The sequence below is a fragment of the Cimex lectularius genome, unplaced genomic scaffold, assembly GCF_000648675.2.
Source record: "Cimex lectularius strain Harlan isolate CLEC.00 unplaced genomic scaffold, Clec_2.1 scaffold105, whole genome shotgun sequence".
NCBI lineage: Eukaryota > Metazoa > Arthropoda > Insecta > Hemiptera > Cimicidae > Cimex > Cimex lectularius.
The window spans coordinates 199,360-226,560 of record NW_019394178.1 but is presented as its reverse complement, the minus strand read 5'-3'; the positions used below and the strand labels follow the sequence as shown (position 1 = coordinate 226,560).

At 31.6% G+C, this 27,201-nt stretch overlaps 2 protein-coding genes across 5 annotated transcripts; both read left to right on the top strand.

The window, feature by feature from the left end:
• Positions 1-605: 605 nt before the first annotated feature.
• Positions 606-11,825, top strand: LOC106664918 (coronin-2B-like). 3 transcript variants are annotated; one of them, XM_014391005.2, is made up of 13 exons: positions 607-812; positions 1,617-1,814; positions 2,771-2,887; positions 5,258-5,407; positions 5,567-5,731; positions 5,790-6,014; positions 6,083-6,169; positions 6,338-6,460; positions 6,524-6,641; positions 6,699-6,823; positions 7,340-7,420; positions 8,022-8,183; positions 10,338-11,825. In XM_014391005.2, the coding sequence occupies exons 1-13, from the start codon at positions 774-776 to the stop codon at positions 10,467-10,469; spliced, it is 1,722 nt and encodes a 573-aa protein (XP_014246491.1). In that variant the 5' UTR covers positions 607-773; the 3' UTR covers positions 10,470-11,825. The 3 variants fall into 3 exon arrangements, with proteins under 3 accessions (XP_014246493.1, XP_014246491.1, XP_014246492.1); XM_014391006.2 differs by lacking the exon at positions 607-812 and adding an exon at positions 1,387-1,541; XM_014391007.2 differs by lacking the exon at positions 7,340-7,420 and having other exon boundaries at positions 606-812.
• A 5,579-nt stretch (positions 11,826-17,404) lies between these two features.
• LOC106664910 (dnaJ homolog subfamily A member 1-like) lies at positions 17,405-25,108 on the top strand. Of its 2 annotated transcripts, XM_014390990.2 has the most exons (8): positions 17,405-17,600; positions 22,092-22,238; positions 22,317-22,793; positions 22,867-23,021; positions 23,800-23,829; positions 23,932-24,050; positions 24,129-24,294; positions 24,370-25,108. In XM_014390990.2, the coding sequence occupies exons 2-8, from the start codon at positions 22,107-22,109 to the stop codon at positions 24,521-24,523; spliced, it is 1,233 nt and encodes a 410-aa protein (XP_014246476.1). In that variant the 5' UTR covers positions 17,405-17,600; positions 22,092-22,106; the 3' UTR covers positions 24,524-25,108. The 2 variants fall into 2 exon arrangements, with proteins under 2 accessions (XP_014246476.1, XP_014246477.1); XM_014390991.2 differs by lacking the exon at positions 23,800-23,829.
• Positions 25,109-27,201: the final 2,093 nt, after the last annotated feature.

Genomic DNA, 27,201 nt, shown 5'->3' with positions numbered 1-27,201 from the left:
TTCTGATTAATGATTATGACACATGAACGAGATTTTTATCGTCTTTCTTGACTTTTTTATCTTAATTCCTTTTCACTGTTATTTATGGTGTAATATTTACGATAAACCCATCAACATTCTTCTATAGATACTCGGCATTTGAAAGGATTCGAATATTTATGATTTGACGTGATTAGGAAGAAGAATTGAAGAATCAAAAATAGCTTTTGATTCCTCAAGTCCTTCTTCCTTCCAACTTATACTTGAACCGTCGAATCTTTGCAAATCTCGGTAATGTTAATTTAAATCTTCTAAAAATAATTTAAATATTTTTAAGTCAAGAATTAGAAATAAAAGAAAAAATGCTTAAGAAAAACCTTTTGTACAAGTTGAAAAATGCAAAAGTTGCTAAATAGGGAGAAAATTTTAGACTAGAAACTTCATTGTGTCATTAACGAGGCTTGCAAAGATTTAAAGATTCAAGTCTTAGGGATGTGCAAAGAAAACGAAAATTTTAATAAATTATGTGGAATCCTCGTCGGTCGATTCCGGGTCGTTGTATGCTACTTCTTTGTTGACGACCTTTCCAATGACCTTTAGGAGGATCGATCCAAAAGAATCGAATCTCTATTCTTCAATCTTCATCGCTGCATAAACGCAACAACAGACAATACCGAGTTGTAATTACAGTACGACACTGATCCTCTGAGCAAAAACTAAAATGTAGAACTTTTTACTTAAACAGTTGGGATTTGGCCGAATTTTAACATATTTATGCGTGAAGGAGACACAAAATGAGGCTCGGTACTTCCCAGGGCGCTAACGATTCTCTGGTAAGTGTTCAGCAATGTATTTTGACACTTTTCTTTTCTCCGCAAAATTTATTCTCTGAATACCCTGGAGGGTACCGTGTTTATTCCTGTAATGCAAGTAAAACTGCGTTTCTTTAAAAAAAATTAAAGTACTAGATATGATTTTTGAAGTCAAGATTTAAGTCAGGATCGGAACTTTGACTATGAATACTTTGAACAGGACCGGAAGTCATTCCTTTAATTTTTTTGTGTGTGGATGTAATTACGATGAGAGTTATGCTTTGTATTATTTTTTTATCTCTCTGTCTGCGAGAAAGGCATTTTACCTGATGCGTAACATTTAAAGTGGCTGAACCGTATAAAATTGGATTCAGTGTATCAACTCGCTTTGTTAATTAGCTGCAAATTATCGGACCATAACAGTTATCCAATCTTCCTACATCGGGCTGCATTGTTTTTCCTTTTCTCCCTACTGCTCTGAGGAAACTTGTTGATTTTGTATTTCAGTCAGCCAGTCATTGTAAATAGACTGTTGTGTCCAATAATCAATTAGAACAAAAGCAAAATAAAAAAAAAAATAAAAAGTCGGCTTTAGAGATAATTCACAAGTAGCACTAGATTAGATTATTCTACTTATCACATACGTTCCTTTTCAATTGCACAGTTGAATGAAATTTTAAGTTTTGCATTACAAACTATTCGGGGTTTTTTGTTAAGGGAATTTGCTATAAAAACATGACAAACACGCAGGTAAAATATTTTCAGATTTGTTGTCCGAAATGCGTGTTTTGATTCAGTTTCAATCATTTCGTATTGTAATTCCAGCTTTGGTTCCGGGGCGTGCGTAGCTCAAAGTTCCGCCATGTATACGGACAGCCGTTGAAAAGGGAGCAGTGCTACGATAACATCAATATAACGAAGAACGCTCATGATTCGCACTTCTGTGCTGTCAATCCAAAGTTTATTGCAGTCGTTACAGAAGTTGCTGGAGGAGGTGCATTCCTTGTACTGCCCATCGGATCAGTGAGTATATATATATATTTTTTGGTTAAAGTTTGATTCTCTTGGATCATGGAATTGCTCAATATTACATTTTTGGCCATCTTGGTCTGCCTACTATGGATTGGCCTGTCAACATACTGAAGAAATGCTGAAATGTGTCTGACATACCAACCCAGCTAGGGTAGGTAGACAAAGATTTATCGGTAAGAATCAAATTAAAGGTATCACCCCATAGACCAAAGGTACAGGTTTTCATCAGCGTCCTCAGTATGGAGATAGCCAATTTAAAATAACAAAAACAAAAAAAAATCTAAAGGTTGCGTTCTCTTCCCAATCTCTGCGTTGATCAATGGCCCCTGGGCTTCATCTTTGACCAACTTAGCAGTACACATCGCAGCACATAGATAATGGGAAAACCAAAATTAAAAAAAAAATCTTACAAATCTAATTTTTTTTACATTTTACAAAACTTATAAAAGGACACAATTTGCAGCCTGTTATGTTGTCAGTTGTCTCCATTTATGAATTTGCTGCTTGCAAGTTAACCGCCAAGAATAGACCATAGTGTTGAAGCCACAGGTTACGCTCATCAATAGAAATAATTGAGGTGGGGTGAGTATAATCAATTCGCTGGTTGGAAAGGATTGTTATACCCACAAACTGGTTGTAAGCAGCAAGCAGGAATCCGGATTTTGTGTATACTTTCCAACCAGTGACACACACCAATGTTGCACATTTATATTTTTCTTTATAAGCAATATACAAAAAGCAAGTGCAAAATGGTGAAACAACTGCCAAAGAGAAATAATGAACGTATATCCTTTTAAAATTATAATCAGAATACACTATTAATTAAAGAAATAATATTTTGTATTAGAGTAGACAAATTTTGAACAAAATATAATTAAAAAACCACTATCACAAATAAAATACTTATGGTGACTGTTTAATTTTTTTAAATTTAACCTCATTTACAGACAGGACGAGTTGATCCAAACTCGTACAAAGTGACAGGGCATTCAGGGCCAGTTTTGGACATTAAGTGGAACCCTTTTGATGATAATGTTATTGCATCATGCAGTGATGATTGTACCGTAAGTTGATTAAAATTGCTTTGATACTATAAGAATATATCTACCATTTTGTAAATTTTTTCAAATTGATAATTTGCACTAGAACTACCACAAAATGTAATTTTTTTGTATTACTGTTTACTGTTATACATTGTTTGTCTAAAATAGACATTACTTTAGAACCAATATCTAAAGAAATATAATTTTATAAGATTTACTTGTTAGTTTAATTTAATACTGATTATATTCTTTTAACTTTTTTCCTAGTTTTGTACTACTCACAACCTATTTTTTTTTTTTTTTTTCATTTTTGATTAGAGCTCAGATTTGTACTCAATTGCATATTTGTATTGCTAAAACTTATGTCCATGGTGATCAGATATTTATCAAAACCATATCTCCATAGTACAGTGATTTAAATTTTATTCCGCTTATTTTGATGAATATTATTTGAAGGCTATTGCAAATTTTTAAAAAAATTTTATTGCATAAAAATAAATGAAGCAACTAAGAACATGAGTAGAAAAAAAATCTAAACTTTGATTCGCATTTCAGTTCACTTGCCAAGAGCAAAGACGTAAGCAATCTGACAATAGGATTGTTTTGAAATAATCAGTACCTTTTTGAGGCCCTGTTTTCAAAACTTCTAGGTGTAGTTTTTTTGCTTTTCTGAAAAATTAATTTTTATGAAGTTGTGGAAAAAGACCTCATTTAAAACACCAAAATAGTCATTTTCAGTTCTCTTTCATATTTTCAACCTAGTATACCTAAAAAATGCTAAAAGTGGGAGCTCAACTTCTAAAATAACAAGTTGGATTTTTCCTTTCGCAAAACAGAAATTAGAAAAATGCTTGACAAAAACACAGGATTGACTGAATTGGGGAAAATTAATAAAATATTAAATGGAAACAGTAAAGTTGTTGTACAGAGAATCGACAATCCTGTTATTTTAAGTTCCTACAAGTATACTCCCATCATTTCTGTCGACATTGAAGTCTTTTTCAAGTTACAAATATTTGATGAGCGATAAACACTGTAACTAACTTTGAAATAATATCAATGTGTTTTAATTCAGATCAAAAACTTATTTTTAAAATTTTAAATTATATGATTTTATGCGTGGCAGATTTTTCTGTCTTATTCCCTTTCCAAATGAATATGCTCTAGACCAAAGAGAAAATATATGTCTAGGTTAAAAAAGTTATCTATTGTCTATCTATTGGGTGAAGTCTCTGATATTCATGCTGAGTAATTTCATATTTTTAGCTGATATTGCAAATTATATGGCATATTTGAGGATTTTTGTTGCATATAAATTAGGGTTCCATTTCTCTATTCTATTTTTAAACCATTTCTCACAAATGCTTTTCTAATCTTATGTAATTTCTCAGAACCACTTTCATTGTCTTTCGAGCTTTTCATAAACTTATTTTCAAGCTTTGTGCATTCCCTCACAATTGCTTATCTAATCTTATGTAAATCTCACAAACTATTTCCATATTTTATGCATGTTTCAATAAAGTCTTGTTCTGGTTTTATAAAAATACTAACAACTGCTTTTCTAATTGCAATTAATTATACTTTATATATAAGGTCTTGGTTGAGATGAAAAAGTTAGTGTCACAAGCAGGATTCGAACCCACGACCTGAGGCTCAATACATCGATATTTTAACCACTTGAGCTATCATGACTTCAATCCACTCAAACACCCACTCCTCATCTCAACCTACAACCTTTTGGATTTTCCCTCATTTTGCCACACTTTCAAATAGCTATTCTAATTTTACATAGCTTTAAAATCAACAGTTATTTTTCATTTTATCAGTTTCTAATGATCAGTTTATCATTTCAATCAAATTTTCATAGCTTTTTCCTTGTTTTACAAACTTCTCACAAATAGTTTTTCAGGTATTGCACAATTTCTTACAAATGTTTTTACATTTCACGTAACTTCTCACACCTTTTTTTCTGTTTGCATCATTTCTATGGCAATGATGAACAAAATCCAGTTGTTAATTTGAAAAATTTTTAGTCTTGTCTTTTTATCTAGAGAATATTGAATTTCTTGTTAAGGATATTGTACTAATGTTATTTAATAAATAATATTACTAAATTATATAAATAGATATGTAATTATTGATACAAATAGAAATAGTAGTGAAAGAAAATGGGCTCAGATAAAAAATAATATGTAAAATTGGTGACAAATTAAAACTTTTTATACCTACTAATTTATTCTATACAAAGAAAAATTTGACTTTCAAATGAATTTTTATTTTTTTAAGCAAAGAATTTTCTTTATTAATGTTATTTGATGTTATAAAATGTTTTAATCCTCATTGGGGTATAAATTCTTTATTGACAATTGTATCTTTCTACCTTGTTTGTAGATAAAAGTATGGTATATACCAGAAGGCGGCTTAGATGGGAATTTGACTGAATGGTTAGTCGATTTGCATGGGCACAAAAGAAGGGTCGGGTACATTGAGTGGCATCCGACTGCAGAGGATGTCATCGCCAGTGTCGGATTTGACTACCTTGTAAGCCAAATGTTCCACATGAACTACTCTTTTTATATGTATAAAAATCATTGATGCATTTTCACAAAACATTTCAATACAATCACTTCATATAGTGTGATGCTAAATCTTTACAACTAGGTTTTTTTTCCCCTATTGATTAAACATTTTGTATTTCAGGTCATCTTTTGGGACGTAGGCAAAGGTGAGGCTCTCAATGTTATAGATTGCCACCAGGATGTTGTCCAAAGTCTCTCTTTCAACAGGGACGGTTCAAGGTTTGCTACAACTTGTAAAGATAAAAAGTTAAGGGTTATCGATCCGAGGACAGGTCTAGTGATCTCGGTAAGTTTTAATATTCTATATACTTGTAATTTTTTTAAAATTAAACATTGTTTTATAGGAGGGTCTTTGCCACAATGGTAGTAGTCGTAGTAGTAAAGTTGTTTACCTTAAGAATGGACTTTTGGCAACTGTTGGATTTTCTCGCCACAGCGATAGACAATTGGCGATTTGGCACGAGAACTCGCTCACCTCACCGCTTACGAATGAAGTTATCGATTCCTCCTCAGGTGTTATATTGCCGTATTTTGACTATGACACCAATATACTCTTCCTAGCTGGAAAGGTCTTATACAATTTAAAAAAAAAAAAAAATAATTAAGGGGAATCAATTTAATAATAAATTTATTTCAGGGGGATGGAAATATTCGTTACTATGAGATCGTTGACTCATCACCATGGGTTCATTTCCTTAATCAGTTCTTGTCAGGATTACCTCAGGTATTTATTTTGTACATATATTCTTGAATTATATAAATGTATATTATGATAGAAATAGTTCATTTTTTGAATTTTTTTAGTGCATTAGAATAAAATTGATTTTTATTATTCATTGTTTAAAAACAAATTATGTTTGGTTTTGTATGTTAATTTATTTTGTACATTTAGAGAAGCCTGGGTTTTATGCCAAAGAGAGGATGTGATATAAGCAAATGTGAAATATTTAGATTTTATAAGCTGCATACAACCAAAGCATTATGTGAACCGATCTCAATGATAGTTCCGCGAAAGGTAAGCATTATTATTGCAAAATTAATTTTTTTAGATAAATAGTGGTGTATTTTTTTTGTACAGAGTGATCAGTTTCAAGATGATTTGTATCCGGATACAGCGGCACCCATGCCGGCAGTGTCTGCCTCTGATTGGGTCAACGGTATCAACAGGCCACCACAGCTGATGTCAATGAAAATCGGTAAAATACACGAAAACAAACAAAATATTTAATTTGCTAATGTGTGTGTAATTTCAGGGGCAGGAATAAGAACTCATAAGCCGAAAATAAATAACGGGATTACAACAGGTTCTAATAATAAGTACCAAATGAAATTTGCATTTTTGAGCAAATGCACTACACCTGATTATCGACCTTTGGATGTAAGTCAGTTGCTTAAAAATTTAAAAAAAAATTCATCACCATTATTTGTATTAACTTTAATGAAAAACCAAGCTTTTTGTTAAGAATGGCCAAATTTATGGGCGACCGTTACTCTCATTTTATGAAAAAATAATATTGTTTTAGGAATCTATTCTTCAGTAAAACAAAAACTAAATTTTGTTGATATTTAATTAATTTACTTTAAGATTTAATTAATTATTCTAGAAATGACCCTAAATGAAAGTCAAAAAGTCAGAATTAAATATATTAAAAAGAAAGAAAACTTTTCAGTGGAAGAGATAAATTTAGAAAATGTTCAAAGGGTTTTGTAAATTATTTAATATAACTCAAAATAAAACAACTGCTAAAAATGTTAAATTTGTTGGCATGGCACCGTATAAAACTTGTTATTGAAGGCTGATTTTAAATAATTTTCCTTAAACATTTAACATATCAAAATTAATTTTAGTTATAAATGCTTTATGTAATGTTGTTTTTGTTTGTGTATTGTTTAGCAACGTGAAATGCCACTTGTTCCTGATGTTGTGCAGAACACGATTCCTACGCACTATATACAAACCAGCCCACCTATCATGGTATTGCATCGGTTATGTTTTAATAAATCAATAAATTACTACAAACAAATTTATTCACTAAATAGTAACTGATCTCTTAAAAAAAAGTACTTATCGTTACCATATTGTACATATATTATATAAGATGCATTTAATTTTGAAATATAATTTTTTTGTTTTCATTTTTCATCTCTCTCGCTTCACTTTCTCGCTCTTGTTTTTCTTCCTCCTTTCCTCGTTTATGAGCACAAGTACAGATGTAGAATTGACTGTTTGTTCGCATGAAGTGAAATCACTGTCGTTCAGAAGAATCAATTTTGCATGCTTTTTCAAACTGCAAGTTTCTTATTCTGCATCTTCCAAATATAAAAAAACAAAAATGATATTCTTGTTTCTAAATGGAGAGGTGTTTAGTACCTTTCAATGTGACACAAGAAGTCATTTTGTCATTGAAAATTCACCAGAAATGAAAAAATATTAACATTAACAAGGTAATAAAATCATTTTTGCTTGGTTTGCGTCAATTTTTCTTTTATTTATTTATTTATTTATTTATTGTCTTTAGTTAAAAATAAACATATACAACTGTTTTAATTTTAAAAAATTGTTTCCTTTTTTTCAGACGAGTATAGAAAATGAAAAGAATGTAAAAACATCGACAAATCAATGCACAAAGTTCCAACAGATTCAGAGAAAATTTGGAAAGACAATTTTCAGTGATGAAAAAATGAACAATAAAAACAACGAAATCGATGTGGAAATGTCGCCCAAGAGTCAGAATCAGGTGAGTTAAACAATAACAAAAAAATGAAAACAATATAGTGAATAATTTAATTAATAGTTAATTCATACATAAAAAGTTCTTAAAATTTGATTTAAAAATAGAAGGAGAGAGAGAGAGCTGAGATTGAGTGTACAATTTAAAAAAAATTATTGGATTAAAAATATGAATTTTTTTTTAAAGAAAAGAAAGATACAGGAATAATGAAAAAAATTATCTTGCACTTATGAACTTGATTTGAATAATAAAGTAATAATGGAAACTTAAAAAAAAAAAAATAATTGACAATAGTTAAAATATGATAAGAATAAAAAGGGTTGTCAGTTACCACAATGGTTTAGGCGTTGACACGGCGCTCATCACTGTACGGTAAAGGTCCTAGGTTCGAATCCAGCGGCTCAGCATTCTTACCCGACATGCTTACAAATGGGTTTTTTGTTTTCAAAAACACCGGCACCCTGAGCGTTTATATGACCTCTGCTGTTGCGAACCCTCATTTAGGGATGGTTAGGGTGCACATAAAGTTGCACATAAAAACTTGTGTCTCACCACCTTTTAAATTTAAATAGCCTTGTTGGTTCATAAGTAGCTCAGCCCAGAAGAATGTCTCGTCTAATCAGCATCTTATAAATAAAATAATTGTTTGACTATTTTTATGTTTAATCAAATAATAAAATTTTGTTGTTGAGCATAAAATTATCAATTTTGATGCAGTAGTTTCAATTTTATTATTGATTATTTGTAGGTCGTGAGATACGGTCTGGTGTGATGTAGGTTTTAGAAAAACATTTTCTTTATCATGCCAACATTTCGATCTATATTGAGATCCTCTTCAGGACTCAAAATGTTTGTTTTCCGTGTAGATGTGTCATTCTTGTCTGTCGTGTTGAGTGCCAAGTGTGCTCTCATTGTTTAATTAACTTTTCAATTTTTAAGAAGTAGACTTCATATTATTTCTTACATTCACTAATTTCGTGGCCCACTTGACCAATTAATATTACAATTAATTAAGGGTTTTAGTTGAGACAAAAAAGTCAATGGCACAAGCGAACCCACGATCTTCGGCTTGATATGCCGCTGCTCTACCACTTGAGCTATCGTGACCTCGATCCACTCGGACACCAACTTCCTATCTCAACCGCACCTTTTGGACCACCAGGTTGGTGTCCAAGTGGATCGAGGTCACGATAGCTCAAATGGTAGAGCAGCGGCGTATCAAGCCGAAGATCATGGGTTCGAGACCCGCTCGTGCCATTGACTTTTTTATCTCAACTAAAAACTTTAATTAATTGTAATTATTTCTTACTTAAGAATCAATTTAACACGTTTTCTGCCTCTAATGACCACAGTAAAATCCTAAAATTGCTTGGTAGAAAAATTATAAGGACAAATAGTGGAGATGTGAACTGGTCAGTAGTAACCTACAATTCGAATTTTCCCTCTTTTTGCCATTTTTCAAATGTTGTGTATTAGGATTTGATTCAGCGACTTGTGTGACAAATGGCCATGGGGAACATACATACATGTTTAGTGGTCATAATTGACCATATTAATTATTCATTTTCATTGTGTGACACTGACTTTTTCATCTTAGCCAAGACCTTAGTGAAAAAGAATAATTAATTGAACTAATTGTTATGGTTAATTATGACTGCTAAACATGTACGCATTAATAATAGGAAAGACCAAAATTGCATATCTTCGTAATAAAGTTGCTGTTTTCAGTGTAAGAAATATTGGCCACTTTTTCACTCACAAACGTTCTGGGTCAAAATATGGCCTTGAAAAAGAAAGCAAATTCAGTAGAAATTATAAATTATGGGGTGAGTGTGGAGTTCAATCCTTTTTTAAAAAGGGGCAAATTCAGTTGTTACTGCCAAGCTTTCGACATCCTTAGCAATGTTAGGACTGAGTCAGCCTTCAAGGAAATTTGAGGTTGCCTGCAAAAAACATAAATATATGTAAAACTATAGGCTACAAAAAAAAAGTCAGACAAGAAGTCTTATTAAACTTACAATTTGTTTTTTTTATTTTTATTCAAATAAATCACATACAATACAATACATTTAAAACAAACAACTTGGTTTTATAATAAATTTTAACATTATAAACCAACTCCTACAGAAATATATTTATAAAAATATAAATGTTTAACAGTTGCAGAGAGCTTATGATCGGCTCTATGATGAAGTTCTTCAGTTGAGAAAGCAGTTGGCAAATCGTGACAAGAGGATAGAGGATTTAGAATCACAATTGAATAAGTTAAAAGCTTCCAGCCAGGGCCTATAATTAAGCGGCCTGCTTTTAATCCCGATTCAAACATGCTTTTGAGCTATAAGAAAGATAGTAAACAACACAAAAAGCATTTGCAAATTAGGTTCAATTGTTTTCTTACGAAGTTTGATGAACTAGTAGATTATATTTTTAATTGGCTTCACATGGTTATAAAAACTGCTGAGCCTTTTAAGACATAACGTTTTATGTTGAAAAATTATAATAATGTATGCGGGGCGATTGATCTCTAATCAAAAGTCCCATATTGAATTTTATTATTCTAAAATAAATTTGCCTTCGAAATTTAAATAAATGCAAATCGTTAAGGCTAAGAAAGAAATGTTAACACCAAAGTTTGGGCAAATTATTTTTGCAATTTTTCGCGATAAATATTTTTGTAAACTAATAATCTAAGGACTTATCACAAATTCATTTACTTTAGTTTAGCAAAACTATCTTTCAAAAGCTTACGGATAAAAAAAAAATTTCGTTTTTTTTATTGCGTGTAAAAGACATTTTACATTATCACAATTTAAATAGCATTAGTTTTCTTTATATATCACAATGGTGCATTTATTCTAGTATTTACAGGTAAATACTTTAACAAAAATAGAAATTAATTATTTATATTTTTTAAAAACTTAATGTGGCTACATTTTTATCATTGCTTTTCATTTAAATTGAACACGCTGGAAGAGTTTCATTTAGAAGACATAGTTTTTTTTTCTTTTTTTCCCCTCGAGGATTAAAGTACTTTAAAGTTGAGAACATTTATCCAACTAGAATTTAAGTACTAAAGTGAAGAGTATATTCTTTATACTTTCTGTTTTTTGGTTTTTTATTATTTAGGCTTAAGAGACAAAGCTTCTTTCTAAAGAAATTAAATGTATTGAGAATCACATTGACATGCATTTATCCAGGCATTTGTTTTTTTTTGTTATTGTTTTTGTTTTAATGACAATATAATTTAATATTATTTGTTCTATATGTAACACCATACACAAATCTTGTTATACACTAATTTTTTGTTTTGGTATTTACATATGTTTAGTTGGTATTTAAATAATTTATTGTTTTGTACAAGGGTCAGTAATTGTATCTTATTTTCTTTTTGGTTTTCTACTATAACATTCTATTTTTCCATTCTTCTTTATTGAAGGGCAACTTTTAGTTGGTTTTGTGTGTATTTAAGGATTTTAGTTAATAATTCTTGTTTTCTTAATTACAACATTTGTAACTTTTTCCATTATTTGTACCTGTTTGGTGAATACCAGTGTTTCGATGTTGTGATATTTTATACCAAATATGTATGTAAATGGTGATATGGCTTTACATTATACAGTTCAGTTCAAATATAATACATTGTGTTCATTTATTTCTTTTTTTACCCATTCAAATTCATTATCTATAAATAATTTATGTCGTGTTATGCAAAAGTGGTTTTTTTTGTGAATAATTGATATCAGGTGTATATAAAAGTAATGCTGCACTTGGTTAATCAATGTTAATTTATTACATAAAAGTTAAATTTTTGAATGATTAATGTTAATTTGTATAATACAGTCATTGAATAATAACTGTATGACTAAAATAATTAATGCTTATTTTTATAGAAAGAAAAATAATTTAGGAAAAATGTACAAGCAGGAGTTATACAATTATCCTTGATAATACAGTATGTGCTTGGTGGTGCCACAAACTACACTTGTAATAAATTATTCTTGGTTGAGATGAAAAAGTTAGTTTTAGCTGAAATGATGAAAATTAGACAATTTTTTTATTATCCCAATTTCTCAAGTACAATTACAGATTTTAAAAAATTCTTAAGTAGCATATGATACTTGTTAAAAAAAATCTTCAAAAGTGAAAAGAAAAAATGACGATATCGAGATTTCTTTTCGAAGAGCAATGAACCTGTAGCTTGGTCGTTTCTGATCATTTTGATCTGCTCATCCTTGTTGGTTTGCATGTCAGACCTGTTCCACCGTTTTGCCATCATCATCGGTGGAATAGTGTTATAGACAAAACAGTAACAATAGTCATCAACCAGACCAAAGTTATTAGAAAAGACCAAACTATAGAAAAAGCTTTGTTGCGACTGTATAGTGAAGATATCTAATAATTGTTTTATATCTCATAAAAAGTTATAAATAATTCAAATTTAGTAACTGCTATGAATGAATAGAAATGATTTTGAAAATTGAATAAAATAGATCTGGTAACAGTCTATAACTATAATTCAGCTGTTACCGATCATTTTGGTCTGCCTATTTTCTTTAATTGTGTTTGTCATATGCATATCGGCCTTTCGCCATCATCAATGGTGAGATACTGTCATCAGAGTAAGGTAAGTAATAATATAAATAAATAATTATTTTAATTATGTTAAATTATAATTGCCTATATTTTGGTTTTACCATACATATTTTTATTTTTCAAAATTTTACTGTTAAATAACAGCTGTATTAGTGTACTAAACATATTCCAATTAGCCATATTCTAATTCACGAATTATTAATAATTAAAATCAAAGTATGCAGTTCTTTAGTTAAAAATCACAATACCAAGTATTCAATCACTAGTCAAGTGTGATTATTAACAGTTAATTTTAATGATGGGTGGCAAGGTGATTCATTTGATTAATACAGTTTATATCCAATAGACAGTCAAGAAAATATTGATTAGGTTAAAAATAATTGGACAGTCAGTTCTAAAAACAGTACATAACAAAAAATATGGTGGAAGCTTATTTGCTACAATAATGTAATATTCTAACATTTTTTAAAACATATTTCAATTAATAAATTTTTCTTTGCCCTAATACTCTATTATGCGAAGTTCCAAGCAGGTGTATGTTTTTGAGAGATATATCAGAAATAAGGGGGTGTCCTCCAAATAATCATTAATATTGTTAATAAATTATGGCCCCTGAAATGTATCCTCAATAAAACCATATATTCAGAATATCTACTTTTCATATGAAGTATTACTTTTTTATGGGCTCTGAGAACAGGAGAGATAAACCCAGAGCAAGATCTATCTGACTTCAATATAATAACATTATGTAAATCATTTCCAACATATCGTTGCAATACTTTGTATAATGTATGTCATACTTAAAATTTACTTTTTTAGTAAATATAAGTATATTAAAAGTATAAAGTAAAATTTACATTTTACTTTATACATCATACTTAAAAGAAGTATATCTTTTGCAATTGAACAAGGAAATTATTTGGGCAGCAAGGGGCAAAAAACAAATATAATTTAGGTCTATACGTGGTACACATCATATTCATGCTTGGTAACATATCCAAAATAAATATTTCTTCACTTACATGAAATCAAGCATAAATATGCATTATCAGATGCCCCTTATACAGAAAAAGGTTGCTATATGTGTCCCACTTACTAGAAGCTTGTCATGCTTTCGCTCTTTATAAAGAGCATGTAGGCATGTCACCAGATGTAAGAATGGTTCTTGAACACAGTAGTGTGTTTCTGAATTTCCTGTTCTTTGTTTTAGAACTATATTTAAGTTCCTGCTATCATTATAATTCTTTAGTCTTGAAATCTTACTTTGTAAAATTAAGGCATTATCTAATAACAACAATATTATCAAGATATATATGTATTTTTTGTCATATAGAGTAATCTCACCTTTCAAATAGATTGACAGATCAGTAATAAATATATTAAATAGGTGTAGAGACTCAATTTGCACCCCTACTTCACATCTGTGTTAAATATTTATTCAGAGTAACTATCCTCAGAATGATAAGATTATAACACCGTTAAGCATTAATAGCATGATTATAGCATAATGATGTTGATTTTTTACATATGAAATTAATTTTGTCTTGTCAATTTAATTTTATGTATAAACCATAAATTTTACTTATCATAAAATTAACAAAAATTGCCCTGAAATAATCTAAGATTTCTGATTTCAATACATCAATAGCACAGTTGCATAAAAAGTAGCTATGGCTAACAAAATTGTCTTTATTAATAGTATATGTATTTGTTGAAAGTAAATAACAAAAAGATAGATCCTTACGTAATTCTTAATTCCACTAAACCCTGAATTGAGTTCATTCTATTAAAAGCAACTACTTACTTACTATTTGCCATGAATTTTTCACAAAAATTCAACAAAGTTCCACCTATACCATTATAATACAATTTGTTTAATAAAACAGAACGTATAACTGTCGAATGCCTTTGATAGGTCGCACATTGCCATACATTTTGGTCTATTTTCTTTCTTTGCTTGTGAATGAATTTATTGGCGTGAGAATTGAGTACCCCATTGACCTCAATTATATTAGTCATATAATATGGGTGAAGGAATATCAAATACTCCAACACCCTAACTGAGTGAATGGTATGTAAATAAGAAAGAATGTATTTCAGAGAGTGGGTCTGAATCTAAAAAGAGATTGTGTTGGGGGAATTCCCAGCTGGACCAACTGTGAGTCGAAAAGGGGCTGAGCGTAGCGCCCTGGTGTATGTGTTCACATCATTGATGGCCGATGCACCTGTAAAAGTGATGGAATTCAGCTACTATGCCCTCACGAATTACATAGCAGATGACTGCACATTTCCCCACAAATATAGGCGTCAACCCCACTGAATACAAACATATGAACTACAAATATTGCAGAATCATTTTACGCAGACTACAACTGTCAATTCTACTCACCCCATCCGACTGTTCATATTGTAATTACTGTTATCAAACAAATCCAAGCTGAATCTAATATGAAATTCATAAGCATTAAAAAAGTTTCTGAAAACCCGATGAAAAGATGCTCGTGAATTGGTTGATTTTTTTAACACAACCTGGAGTAAGTTTAATTTTAAAGGAAACATAACATACCGCAATGTGATGGAGTACCTCAGTAAACTTTCAGAACATCAGCTGAACCCTGAAGAAGATGACCAACAAATTATTGTTATGAAAATAATTCATTGTTCACAACGCAGAATGTGTGAAGAAACTGTATTTTTAGTATTTACATGTTTATTGTTTCATTAAATTTCATCAAACCTGAAAACTGAGCTGTCATTTGATTTATCATCTGTGTTTGTCATCTGTTGCTGGGTCCAAATGGGCTCAGTAATCTACTCATTCGTTGGCCAAACCAGGCTACAAATATTGGTTGAATGGGGTCACGGTTTACAATCCATTGGTCCAATCCGCTTATCCTCTGCATTGGGACTGAAATGATCTAGTGTTAATAGCCCCTGGAGTTCATCCTCGTCCCCAGTGGCTGGACGGATAAAACCGAGGTTTGACCTCAGACTACCAACACCCAATGAGAGTTATTCTCATAGCCTGTCGGAATTTTTTTTGTAAATTACAAAAGCTAAAATTGCTGATGGACTGCGGAAAATGATAGACTCTGCTCTGTTGCTGTACACGTTTGTATGCATGTACATTTGCGTGCAGAGATGAGCTTAATAAATCAGAATCAATTAATAATTGTGTTCTATCAATTTAATAATTTGATCAATTGAAAATTTGGTTTAATGCATTAAGGCAGGACTTCTCAAACTTTTTAGCCAGCAGACCCCTTTCACAGAACAAAATCCAGGGCGGACCCTCTGATTGAAGTATTTAAAATTATATATCTATAGTATGTCGTAAATTAAAGTTTTATAAATTATCCAGTCCATTCCTAATAGGTGATCGAGGGGGAAATCACTATGCAAACAAACGTTAGATATACATACTTAACTTTGTATATAAAATCCGGAACACAAAAATCAAATTGGACAGAACAGAATCAATAGGTATGTAAAACTCGAGCCAATTGTAAAAGTAATAATAATAATAATTAATGAATTAATGGGAAGAGTGAGGTTGTTTTAGCTTGCACAATTTGGATAAGTTGGTTTTAATTTTTGATGCTGAAGATGGATATCTAGTTCTGCATCTAGACAGCTTTAGTTTAGTTAAGGTGGCTGTATAAAATCCTGTTTTGCGTAAGTAAGTTGTGCCAAATGGAAGAACACGTTTTGATTTTTCGAGAGGTTGAAATTTTTTGTTTTCCAATGGAGCCAAAAATGGGGGTAAGTATTGGGCTCGAAAGTAGATTTCTAGGTAGGGTCTGAAGTAATGTCTATCAAACAGTTGTATGCACTTGAAGCCTGGTTGGCTTTGTCAAAACTGTATACAGTTCGATCACCCAAGTCTTTCTATCTCGAACTGTTGGGAAGTAGTGCTTATGCTCAACAGACCTCTCCAAACTTCGAAGGTGTTCACTTATTTCATAATCAGCGTTTGCAAGGTCAAAAGTTGTGATTATCTTCCCTTGCAAAGAAAGACTCATCTCATTCGTTTTCACAAAAATATCTGATAAATGACAATATACATCATTGAAAACATTGGCCAATTTGACATTATGATCCATCAACAAAGATAAAACTAAAAAACGTAATTCCTGTAATCTTAAAAGTACTTTCTGTAAGGCAGCCATCTGACTTCTATATAGAGAAGCAGGGAATGATGAAAGGTTCCCATATTGTCATATAATATTGTAGAAAGTCTTGACTTCAATGGCTGGGACTTGGTGTAACTAATAATTTGCAGTCTCATCCAAAACTTTCTTAAAAGAGGCTGGCATTTGTTTCATAGCGAAAACATGTCTGTGGAGATCACAATAAATGTTTTTTAATTTTAGATTTAGTTTTTAATTTTACGTTTGGGGGTTTGGGACGTCTAGCAATAAGGTTTATTGAGTTTCAAATTTAAACTCCCCGCGTTGATTCCCGCCAGAAATATGTTCATGTATAATAAAAATTGGACAAAACATTAGAAAAATAAAGTCACGTCATCTTAAATAAATCACATGTTTTTTATGCTTATGAAATATATTAAGAATATAACTAGAAAGGTTGGAAAGAGTCATATGAAACAGGCTGGCATGATGGGACGAGGAAGATCCCTCCGGCCGCTAGTCAATAAAGCAGAAACAGGGTTTGAGAATATTCTAGAACGTTCCATTCCTATACGGACCCGAAGGACGTATCCTGTTCCGCTCAGTATTGTTAAGCACTTCAAGTCGTATAAGTCTGTTCCTCTCGAAACTTTGTCCAATTTGAAATTGCAATTAGTCTCTTTTTCTAAGTCGAAACCAAGTGAGTATTGAACAAGTTTATTTCTACCCATTTTGGCCTTAATTTCCAACACCACGAGGGCTTCTTTTGTCTGCCCTTAAGCCCATCGGTCCGTGTCAAGAAAGTCTCTTCCCAACTCTTGCGTCTTTTCTCTTGCCAATTAATTACTGTTCTAGTCAAGTTGTAAGCTGATTTTCGAAAAAACGAAATAATTTAGTAATTTCTAGTTATTGCATCATTTTTTCAATTATTTCCCTTTTCTCTTATTAAAATATAATTGTACTAGCTTAATACTATTTCATACATACTTGGATTTATTTATTCCTGTATATTCTGAAGTATAAATTAATCTTTTATTGTTCAGAATATCATAAAAAGAACGTACCCCATAATTTTATTTTTATTTATTTTTTAAACTAGACATATACATCTTATAATAGAAAAAATATCTTAAATATAAATTAGTTTATTTGGAGCGTTAAAAGTATATTTTTCTCTTTTCAAGTGACGTGCATAGTTGTGAACAAATTGTAATGGACTCGGTGGACATAACCAAAAAAGCGATTCGCCATGGTTCCCATCAGACCTGCCATTACACGTCGAATATTCCTGAAACAAAAAAAAGTAAAAGTAGCACTAGACTTAGCAAAAATTTTACGATTGAATTAGCAAAGACGCTTTGTCGCGTTGCGTCTTTGCGTTCAGATATCTATAAACAATGACTGTCAAAAACACGAATGTAGCAATTCAAAATTAACTTCAATTATCCTTTTGTCTCGGGCATCGCGTGGAAGCTCGTAGGAAACTATTTCTTTTTGTATTGTTCAGCATCGACCAAGGCTCGTATTATACAGAGTTGGAATGATCCCAAAGGACCTTTTTAAACAATAAACCCTAGTTTTTAAACCCTTTCGTGCTGAATTTCCAATGCCACGAGATACTAAACTTGTGTTGTCTGCTTTTAACACAACCATTCTTCTATTTCAAGAAAGACTTTCTAAGAAACTATGGTGATTTTCCTCCCAATTTCCCCCACATTATGACATTTTAAAGATTTTTGCCTTTGTACTTAACAGCCATATAGTTTCACATATAACATTACTCAACGAAGTAAGAGTTTTGTAAGGATCACAAAGATCCTTTAAAATAGTAAACCTATTTTTAATGAGAAAGTTGTTATTATTAAATATTATTGCCTTCGTACTTAAAACCGTGTAGTTTCACTTATAACATTACTCAAAGAAGTAATAGTTTTGTAAGCATCACAAAGATCTTTTAAAGTAATTAACCTTTTTTAATTTCTTTTGAGAAAGATATTACTTTTTAAATATTATTGTCTTCGTACTTAAATATATAGTTCCATATATGACAGTATTCAAACAATTTTTGTAGTTTTGCAAGGATCACAAGATCCTGTAATTTAATTAATTTTTTTTTAACGTGATATGCTTCAATTATGAGGTTATATGAATCCTTGCAGTTGGTTTTTGAAAGAAAAAACCTTTAGTAAAGAATCTTTAAATTAATAAACCTGGTTTTTTTGTTTTTAAGAAGTAAGAGTTTTGTAAGGATCAATCTTTAAAATAATAAACTTTTTTATTTACTTATTTTTTTGAAATGAGGGTATTTCAATTATGGGGTTATATGTATCCTCAGGGTATCTGTATTTTTGTTTTAAAAAAAAAACATTTGCATGGTGTCTGGTTTGAATGCAAGGACGCTGGATTCGAACAAGAGACCTTTACCTTACGACCTTATGAGCACCGTGTCAACGCTTAAGCTACGATGCCCTGCAAAAAAAAAAAAAAAAATCCATCCCTAAACTATATTAGACATATTTTATGTGCATTTAGAAACACCATTGTTTCATGAATGACTTCCTAAGTAATTTCAAACCGATTTTTCTCATAATTTAACTTGTTACATTTAAATTAAATAAAAATATTTTGCCTGATTTTGTTCAAGTCTTGAGTTGTAACAATTCTGAACATGATATTTCAAATATTATTGCTTTTGTACTTAAAAACCATCTAGTGTCACATATAAAATAACTTAATTTAAGTTTTGTAAGGATCAAATAATAATTTTAATTAATTTTTTAAATTTTTAATGAGGGTATTTCAACTACGAGGCTATGTGAACTGAAGGTGCCAGTGTTTTTGAGAAAAAAGCCCATTTTTATGTATGTGTAGGGAAACTGGATTCAAACCCGGGCCTTTTCCATACCACCTTATGAGTGCCATGTGAATGTCAAACTATTGCTGCGACCAGTGCCCCACAAAAAACCAAGTTTAAAACCCTTTTTGAACTGAATATCCAATTATATTAAATTTATTTTGTGTGCATTTAGAACCACCATTCTGTTTAGAATGTCTTTCTAAGAAATTTTATGCTGATTTTTCTGTTAATTTAACTCATTACATTTAAAAATAAAAATATTTTGCCTGATTTTTCTTTAATTTTTTAGTTTTAATAATTCACAACAGGCTATTTTAAGTACTATTGCTTTTGTACGTAAGTTAAGTACTTGTACATAAGTTACGTACTTATACATAACTGTACAGTTTTACATATACCATTACTCAAACAAGTAAGTTTTGGAAGGATTACAAAGATCCATTAAAGTAATAAATTCAAGTCTAAAACCCCTTAGTGGAGACCATGGTAGTGAGTGGTTATAGTAGATTCCCACCTTTGCCTCTGGACTTCTTGTCCGATGCCTAAGGGGACTGGTGGCGGCAATGAAAATTGACACGAAACTCCTCAGTGTGGAAGGTCTGGGGCAGGATTGGATCTCGGTGACGCTGTATTTGGTCCCAGTGCTGTTCGAAAATGAGTTTCTTTGATGTAAGAAAAAGCGGCACACGGGGGCTTAATTCACGTGTTGCGAGCTCATAAACATGTATATTAAGCTGTATAGAGCTTAGTTGGGACTCCAGTTTTTCGTATCCACCATACCATCATATTCTTTTATGTGCTTTTAGAATCACTATTCTGTTTCAAGAATTATTTCTAAGAAATTTTATGCTAATTTTTCTCATAATTTAACTCATTACATTTAAATTAAATAAAACTATTATGCCTGATTTTGATTTCTTTCATTTCATTTTCTTGAATATTAACAATTCTTAACGCCATGATATTATTTTAAGAATGTTTGCCTTCGTACTTAACTGCTGTTTCGTTTCATATAGAACATTACTCTAAGTAGAAAGAGTTTTGGAAGGATCACTAAGATCATTTAAAATAACATTCTTTTTTGGCTGAATAATGATTATTGTTGGTTTAAAAAGGTTAACTGTAGGTTTTTATTGTTGAATCGTTTTACAAATTATTTTAAGGTACTTACAAAATTAATGCTCCAAAGTCCAACAGTATGAAGGTTCAATAATGAACGTTTACATGACAACAGTTATCTTGCTAGTACAACTTTTGAAATTAAAGTTAATTAAAATTATTATTTGGAGATCATGAGATGCGGTCTGGTGTGACATAGGTTTTAAAAAAACATTTTCTTTATCATGCCAACGTTTCGATCATTATTGAGATCATCTTCACTCTCAACACGACACTCCAGAATGACACATCTACACAGAAAACAAACACTTTGAGCCCCCCGTCACACCAGACCGCATCTCACGATCTACAAATAATCATTAACTAACAGTCACTAAACACCACACACGTTTAAAGTGTATACCTGAATTAATAAAAAAATAAATAAAATATATATTTATCAGATGATGACATTGAAATGAAAAACGATGGTCATGTATTTTCTTTCTCGCTCTCCTTCAACATCTCTATCTCCATCTCTATATGTGTATTCATCCTCACTCTCCTTACACATGTCACTGTAATACACACTTTATAAATGGTTCACTTCTTTTTGTAACAGTTTGAAACCACAAAATAATATCTTTTATAACTTCCACGTCTCAATAGTTTCATTTTAGTGCGGCATAGTGTAAAATCATAAAGAGCGCTTGAAATATAATAAACTGTAAACCCTTCCCCACAATTGGAGGCAGAAGGATAGTTATTTTTGGGTCAACATTCAATCATTCAGCTAGATTAATTTAACCTTTGTAATACATAATTTGCAAAAAGTGAGTGTACATACTCACCCCACCTCCATCATATAGACTAATTTACATCGTGAGATTTCCTCTTGTGGCCTATGGGGTGATCTGGTTAATTTGTCATTACCAACCATTCGGTCTGTCTTGACAGACACACTGAAACCACAAGGATAGGTAGACAAAATTACAAGACAGTAAAATCATTAAAAATTTTGATTTTTAAAAATCAATATCTGGCTGAAAATGACAACAGTATTAAAACAAATTTCAAACATACAATCTGAGGTTTTACTTTTTTGTTTTAGGAATATTCAGTATACATACATACCTGTTTTAAAATACGAACATTTTCTTTTTTGTTACCTATAATAGTTAAGAAGTTTATATGCATTGCATAATAAAATATTAATATTTTTGTTTTCTTTTGTAGTTTTGAACAACTAAAATGGTGAAAGAGACAACTTATTATGATATCTTGGGCGTAAAGCCTAATTGCTCTACGGAAGAACTTAAAAAGGCTTATAGGAAGCTTGCTCTCAAATATCACCCTGACAAAAATCCAAATGAGGGAGAAAAGGTACTGCTTTTTACAAAAAAAAGTTAATTATAAATCTTAATTTTTTGGTTGTTTTTAATTATAATTTGTAATTTTTAGTTTAAAATGATTTCACAAGCATATGAAGTATTATCAACACCAGAGAAACGTCAGATTTATGATGAGGGTGGAGAACAAGCGTTGAAGGAGGGTGCATCAAGAGGTGGTTCCATGTTTTCGAACCCGATGGACATTTACGATATTTTCTTCGGTAAATCATTCGGCAGCAGGAGGAGAGAGAGAAGGGGAAAGAACATAGTTTACCCCCTTTCGGTCACCCTTGAAGAGCTTTACAACGGCGGTGTCAGGAACGTCCAGGTCGGGAAGAACGTGATCTGTGAGAAATGCGAAGGAAGGGGCGGTAAGAAAGGCGCAATTCAAAACTGCGGGAACTGCGGCGGTACCGGAATGCAAGTACAAATACAACAGTACGGAGCAGGGATCATTCAACAAATCCAGTCCGTCTGTGTGGAATGTAGAGGTGAAGGGAAAATTATTAAGCCTCAAGATTGTTGTACAGTTTGCAAAGGAAAGAAAGTTAGTATTTCAAATTAAATCTTCTATTATAAAAACTTGAATAAATGTAATCCTAATTTTGTTTTTCCTCTAGGTTATACATCAGAAAAAGATAATTGAATTTCCCATTGACAAAGGAATGCACAATGAGCAGAAAGTTGTTTTCACTGGAGAAGGCAACCAAGAACCTGATCTCGAGCCTGGTGATATTGTCATCATTTTAGAAGAAGAGGAACATCCAATTTTTAAGTGAGTTGAAGCATCCATTGAGAATTGTAATCTTTCATTTAATATTCATACTGGGGTCTCTGGTACATTTATCGTGGTTTTAATATTCTTATCTGCCACAAAATCCTGAGGAAGTTTAAGCTTTTAAACCATAGAAATCTTGACATTTTTTAGAATAACAACCTTTTTGTATACTTTTGTTTTCAATGCAAATAAAACTGTTGAACAAAACAAAACCCTTGCTGCCCAGTTGTGTTAAAAAAAATAAGGGGCTGTAAAATGTACAAAATATTTCTTCAGTATTTTTATATATTTTATTTTTTCAAGTGACTAACAAATCTTCATTTTCATTGGTATTAAATAACTTGCATGGAAAGAAAATTAATTAATTAATTTTACATTTATGTTAAAAATTAAGAAATTATTAGGTGTTTGTTTTGCACTTTTTTAAAATTACTTTTTACATTCACTAGTTTTCATGGTCTCCTTGACCAATTAATATCTTTCAATTAATTAAGGTTTTTAGTTGAGATAAAAAAGTCAGTGTCACGTGCGGGATTCGAACCCACGACCTTCGGCTAGATATATATGCCGCTACTCTACCACTTGACTTTTTTATTTCAACTAAAATCCTTAATTAATTACTTTTTATCTTGCTTGGAATAAAATTCACTTTTATGTAAGACTGTTTTTATTTAACAAATCGAATAAAACCTTGATTTGGAAAAGTTGAAAGCAAGACTCAATTTATTCGAAAAAGAGCTAAAATACAATTGACAGCCATTTTATTTATTTTTAGACATTATGTACCAGAAGATGTCCCATATGGGTGAGCAAATTTTCGTTGCAACTTTGTTCATATTTAATTTATATTTAAACATTTCTATAAATGATTGTTTTGATATTAATTTGTTTATTTTTGTTTCAATAGACGATCTGGAAATGATTTAATTATGATGATGAAATTAGAACTGGTTGAGGCACTGTGCGGATTCCAGAAGACTATACGAACACTAGACGGGAGACATCTTCTTATTACTTCTATTCCTGGTAATTTTTATTAATATTATTTTTCACTTATTGTTCAAATATGTTAATTATATAAATTACACATTATTTATTTTTAAGGCGAGGTCATCAAGCACAAGGAATTGAAGTGCATCATTGGCGAGGGGATGCCTCAATACAAAAACCCTTTCGAAAAAGGACGTCTAATTATTCAATTTCTTGTGAATTTCCCTTCACATCTTCCTCCGGAGGTAGTGCCCAAGTTAGAATCCTGCTTGCCAGGAAGGTTCGTCTCACCCTTTTTTCCTCCTTCCACTAAAAACTTTTTCATTTTTTATTAACATATTTATGCTTTACACAGGGTTGAGCAAATTATTCCGGATAACGCTGAGGAAGTGAACATGGTTGAAATGATCCCTGAAGAAGAAGCAATGAAACAATCTAAAGGATACAGGAATAGTACAAGTGACGAATACTTGACTGAACCAAGAACACTTCAATGTAACCCAACATAAACTAAATTAATTGGTTGTAACTTTTAAAATACGTTAGTTTAAAAATGTGATCAGTTTTCTTTTTAAAGAAGTTTATTGTATTTTTCCTTCATTTTTTATATATTATTTTTCAAAGGCCTGCAATATATACATTTATTTATTTGTACCTTTTGAGTTGAACAATAAACTAAATATTCTCATTAACGCAATGTTATAATAAATTTGTGATGGTGGTAAAATGGATTTTATGTTTTTTTTTATTTTTATTATTATTAATTTTGTATTGATTATAGTGTAATATTAATTTCAGTTTCTAAACTTGTTAACACAAGAATAGTTTCATTGTTTTTTGTTCAATGGTTTCTTCAAATTGGTGGAAACAAAAAATGTATTATTACTTGCGGAAATTCTTGTTTTTGTTTTATCGGTACGCAAATTCATAAGATTAGCATTTTGCTTTTCTTCTCTTCTCTTTTCATTTTTTTACTTAGATCACTTGATTCATTATTTATTGTAAACATGGTACTTGAGCAAAACCACAAAAATGGCATAATCTAACTTATTTACAACATAAATGTAAATTAAAAAAACAGTACATCTTTCCTATTTGGTCTTGTTTATATTGCCCTGTGTATTTCTTTTACTATAAGGTAAATGTATAAACGCATACCTTTGACTATGTGTAAATGAATATTTTTTATAGCAATTAATTAAGGTTTTTAGTTGAGATAAAAAGTCAATGGCACGAGCGGGATTTGAATCCACAATCTTCGGCTAGATACGCCGCTGCACCACTTCCCATCTCAACCCCACCTTTTTGAATTTTCCCTCCTGATTTAAAATGAAGTATAGTTCACTAAAGCTCTCAGTGGCCATTTCATTTGTCGTCGAGAATCCGATCCGATTACACAACATTTGAAAAATGGCAAAAAGGAGAGAAAATTCTACGGCGTATCTAGAAGAAGATCTGGGTTCGAATCCTGCTCGTGCCATTGACTTTATCTCAACTAAAAACCTTAATTAATTGTAATATATTAATTGGTCAAGCGGATCATGAAATTAGTGAATTTAATTTTTTATAACATGAATTAAAAGAATTTAATCCCATCAACTGAGATGTCCAACAATATTAGTTTTATTCAAAGTTTAATGGTTCATTGATAATCCTTAACACATTCAATGTGGGTGAACTTTACAATGAAGTCAGGCCAGGTGTAGAGAAACAGTTTAGAACAGGGCTCCCCCCCCCAACTTAATTATTTAACCCAACGACAGCAGTGTTGTTAAAAATGGCTGTGGTGTCAGACAAATACCTGGGCAAGAACAAACTAACAGCCAGCCGGTCAGAGTTTGGAGCTGTAAAAGCTCAGTTAAGGAATAGGTACTTTGAAAAAGGGACTGTCCTGATAACATGCAAAAACCAGAGCACCAAGGAATGGCTCATGGCAACAGTGCCTACCATCCATCTAAATAAAAAAAGCAGTAAAGATAAAGACTGTGCTGAGGGTGCTTCAAGCAAACCGCCAGCACAGTAAAGTGCTTTGTCGTGTGGCCAAAGAGAACATGTAGCCCTTATCCATGTACCCTGGCTAGTAAAAGGTAGAGTAGCAGGGCTGGGAGATAAGGGAAGAAATATATATGACCGCATGCGACAAAACACGAGAACATGCATTAAAAATGAACTAAAATGTATAATCGCTTATGAGCTCTGAGTCTGATCCGACATTTGCAACCAGTAGAAAAACCCAAAACACAAACTGGGAGAAATACAGCGAGTTACTGGGGAAGAAAACATTTTCTAATAAGTATTCACTTTCCAAAATCAAAAACTACTGCCAACCTGAACATAAGGAACAATCGTGGGTTCGAATCCCGCTCGTGACATTGAATTTTATCTCAACCAATACCTTTCATAAATATTAATTGAAAAAAGTTATTTGCTCAATCGGACCACGAACTGTAATGGATTTAAAACTGAACTTGTCAAAGCCAACAGGGAAGATTGGTAAATAGCCAAAACAGTAATCACCTATGAAAAGATTGAATGGACTATTGACAACTTCAGCCCATTCAAATCTCCAGGAACAGACAGGACATACCCAGTACTCCTACAAAAGGGTGAAATAACATTATTCCCTCTACTTGTAAAAATATACAGAAGCTGCCTGGCAACTGGCAATGGGACATACCAAGCACATGGAGAACTGAAAAAGTAGTTTTTATTCCGAAGGTTGCACAGAAAAATTACACAGATGCAAAATCATTTAGACAGATCAGTCTAACATCTTTTTTACTCAAAGTACTTGAAAGGCTAGTTAAGAAAAGATGTAAGGTGCAGCTCGCTAGAAGAAAAACCCCTTCATAAATATCAACATGCCTATCAGAAAGGAAAATCCTGTGAATCAGCACTACACCAAATAACGATACATTAGAGGATTCACTGAACAATCAAGAAATAGCATTAGGAACCCTGTTGCACATTGGAGGAGCATTTGATTAAACTTTTGAAGCAATGGTTACATCATTCAAACAGCAAGAAACTGACAAAACCTGCTGCAGATGGATAAAACCAATGCTAAATGGCAGAAAAGTGCAGGCCTCCATGTTCCACGAAAAAGTAGAAGCAGTGGTGGCAAGAGGATGTCCGCAAGGAGGAATACTCTGTCCTCCTCTGTGGAATGTGGTAGTGTATGATCTCA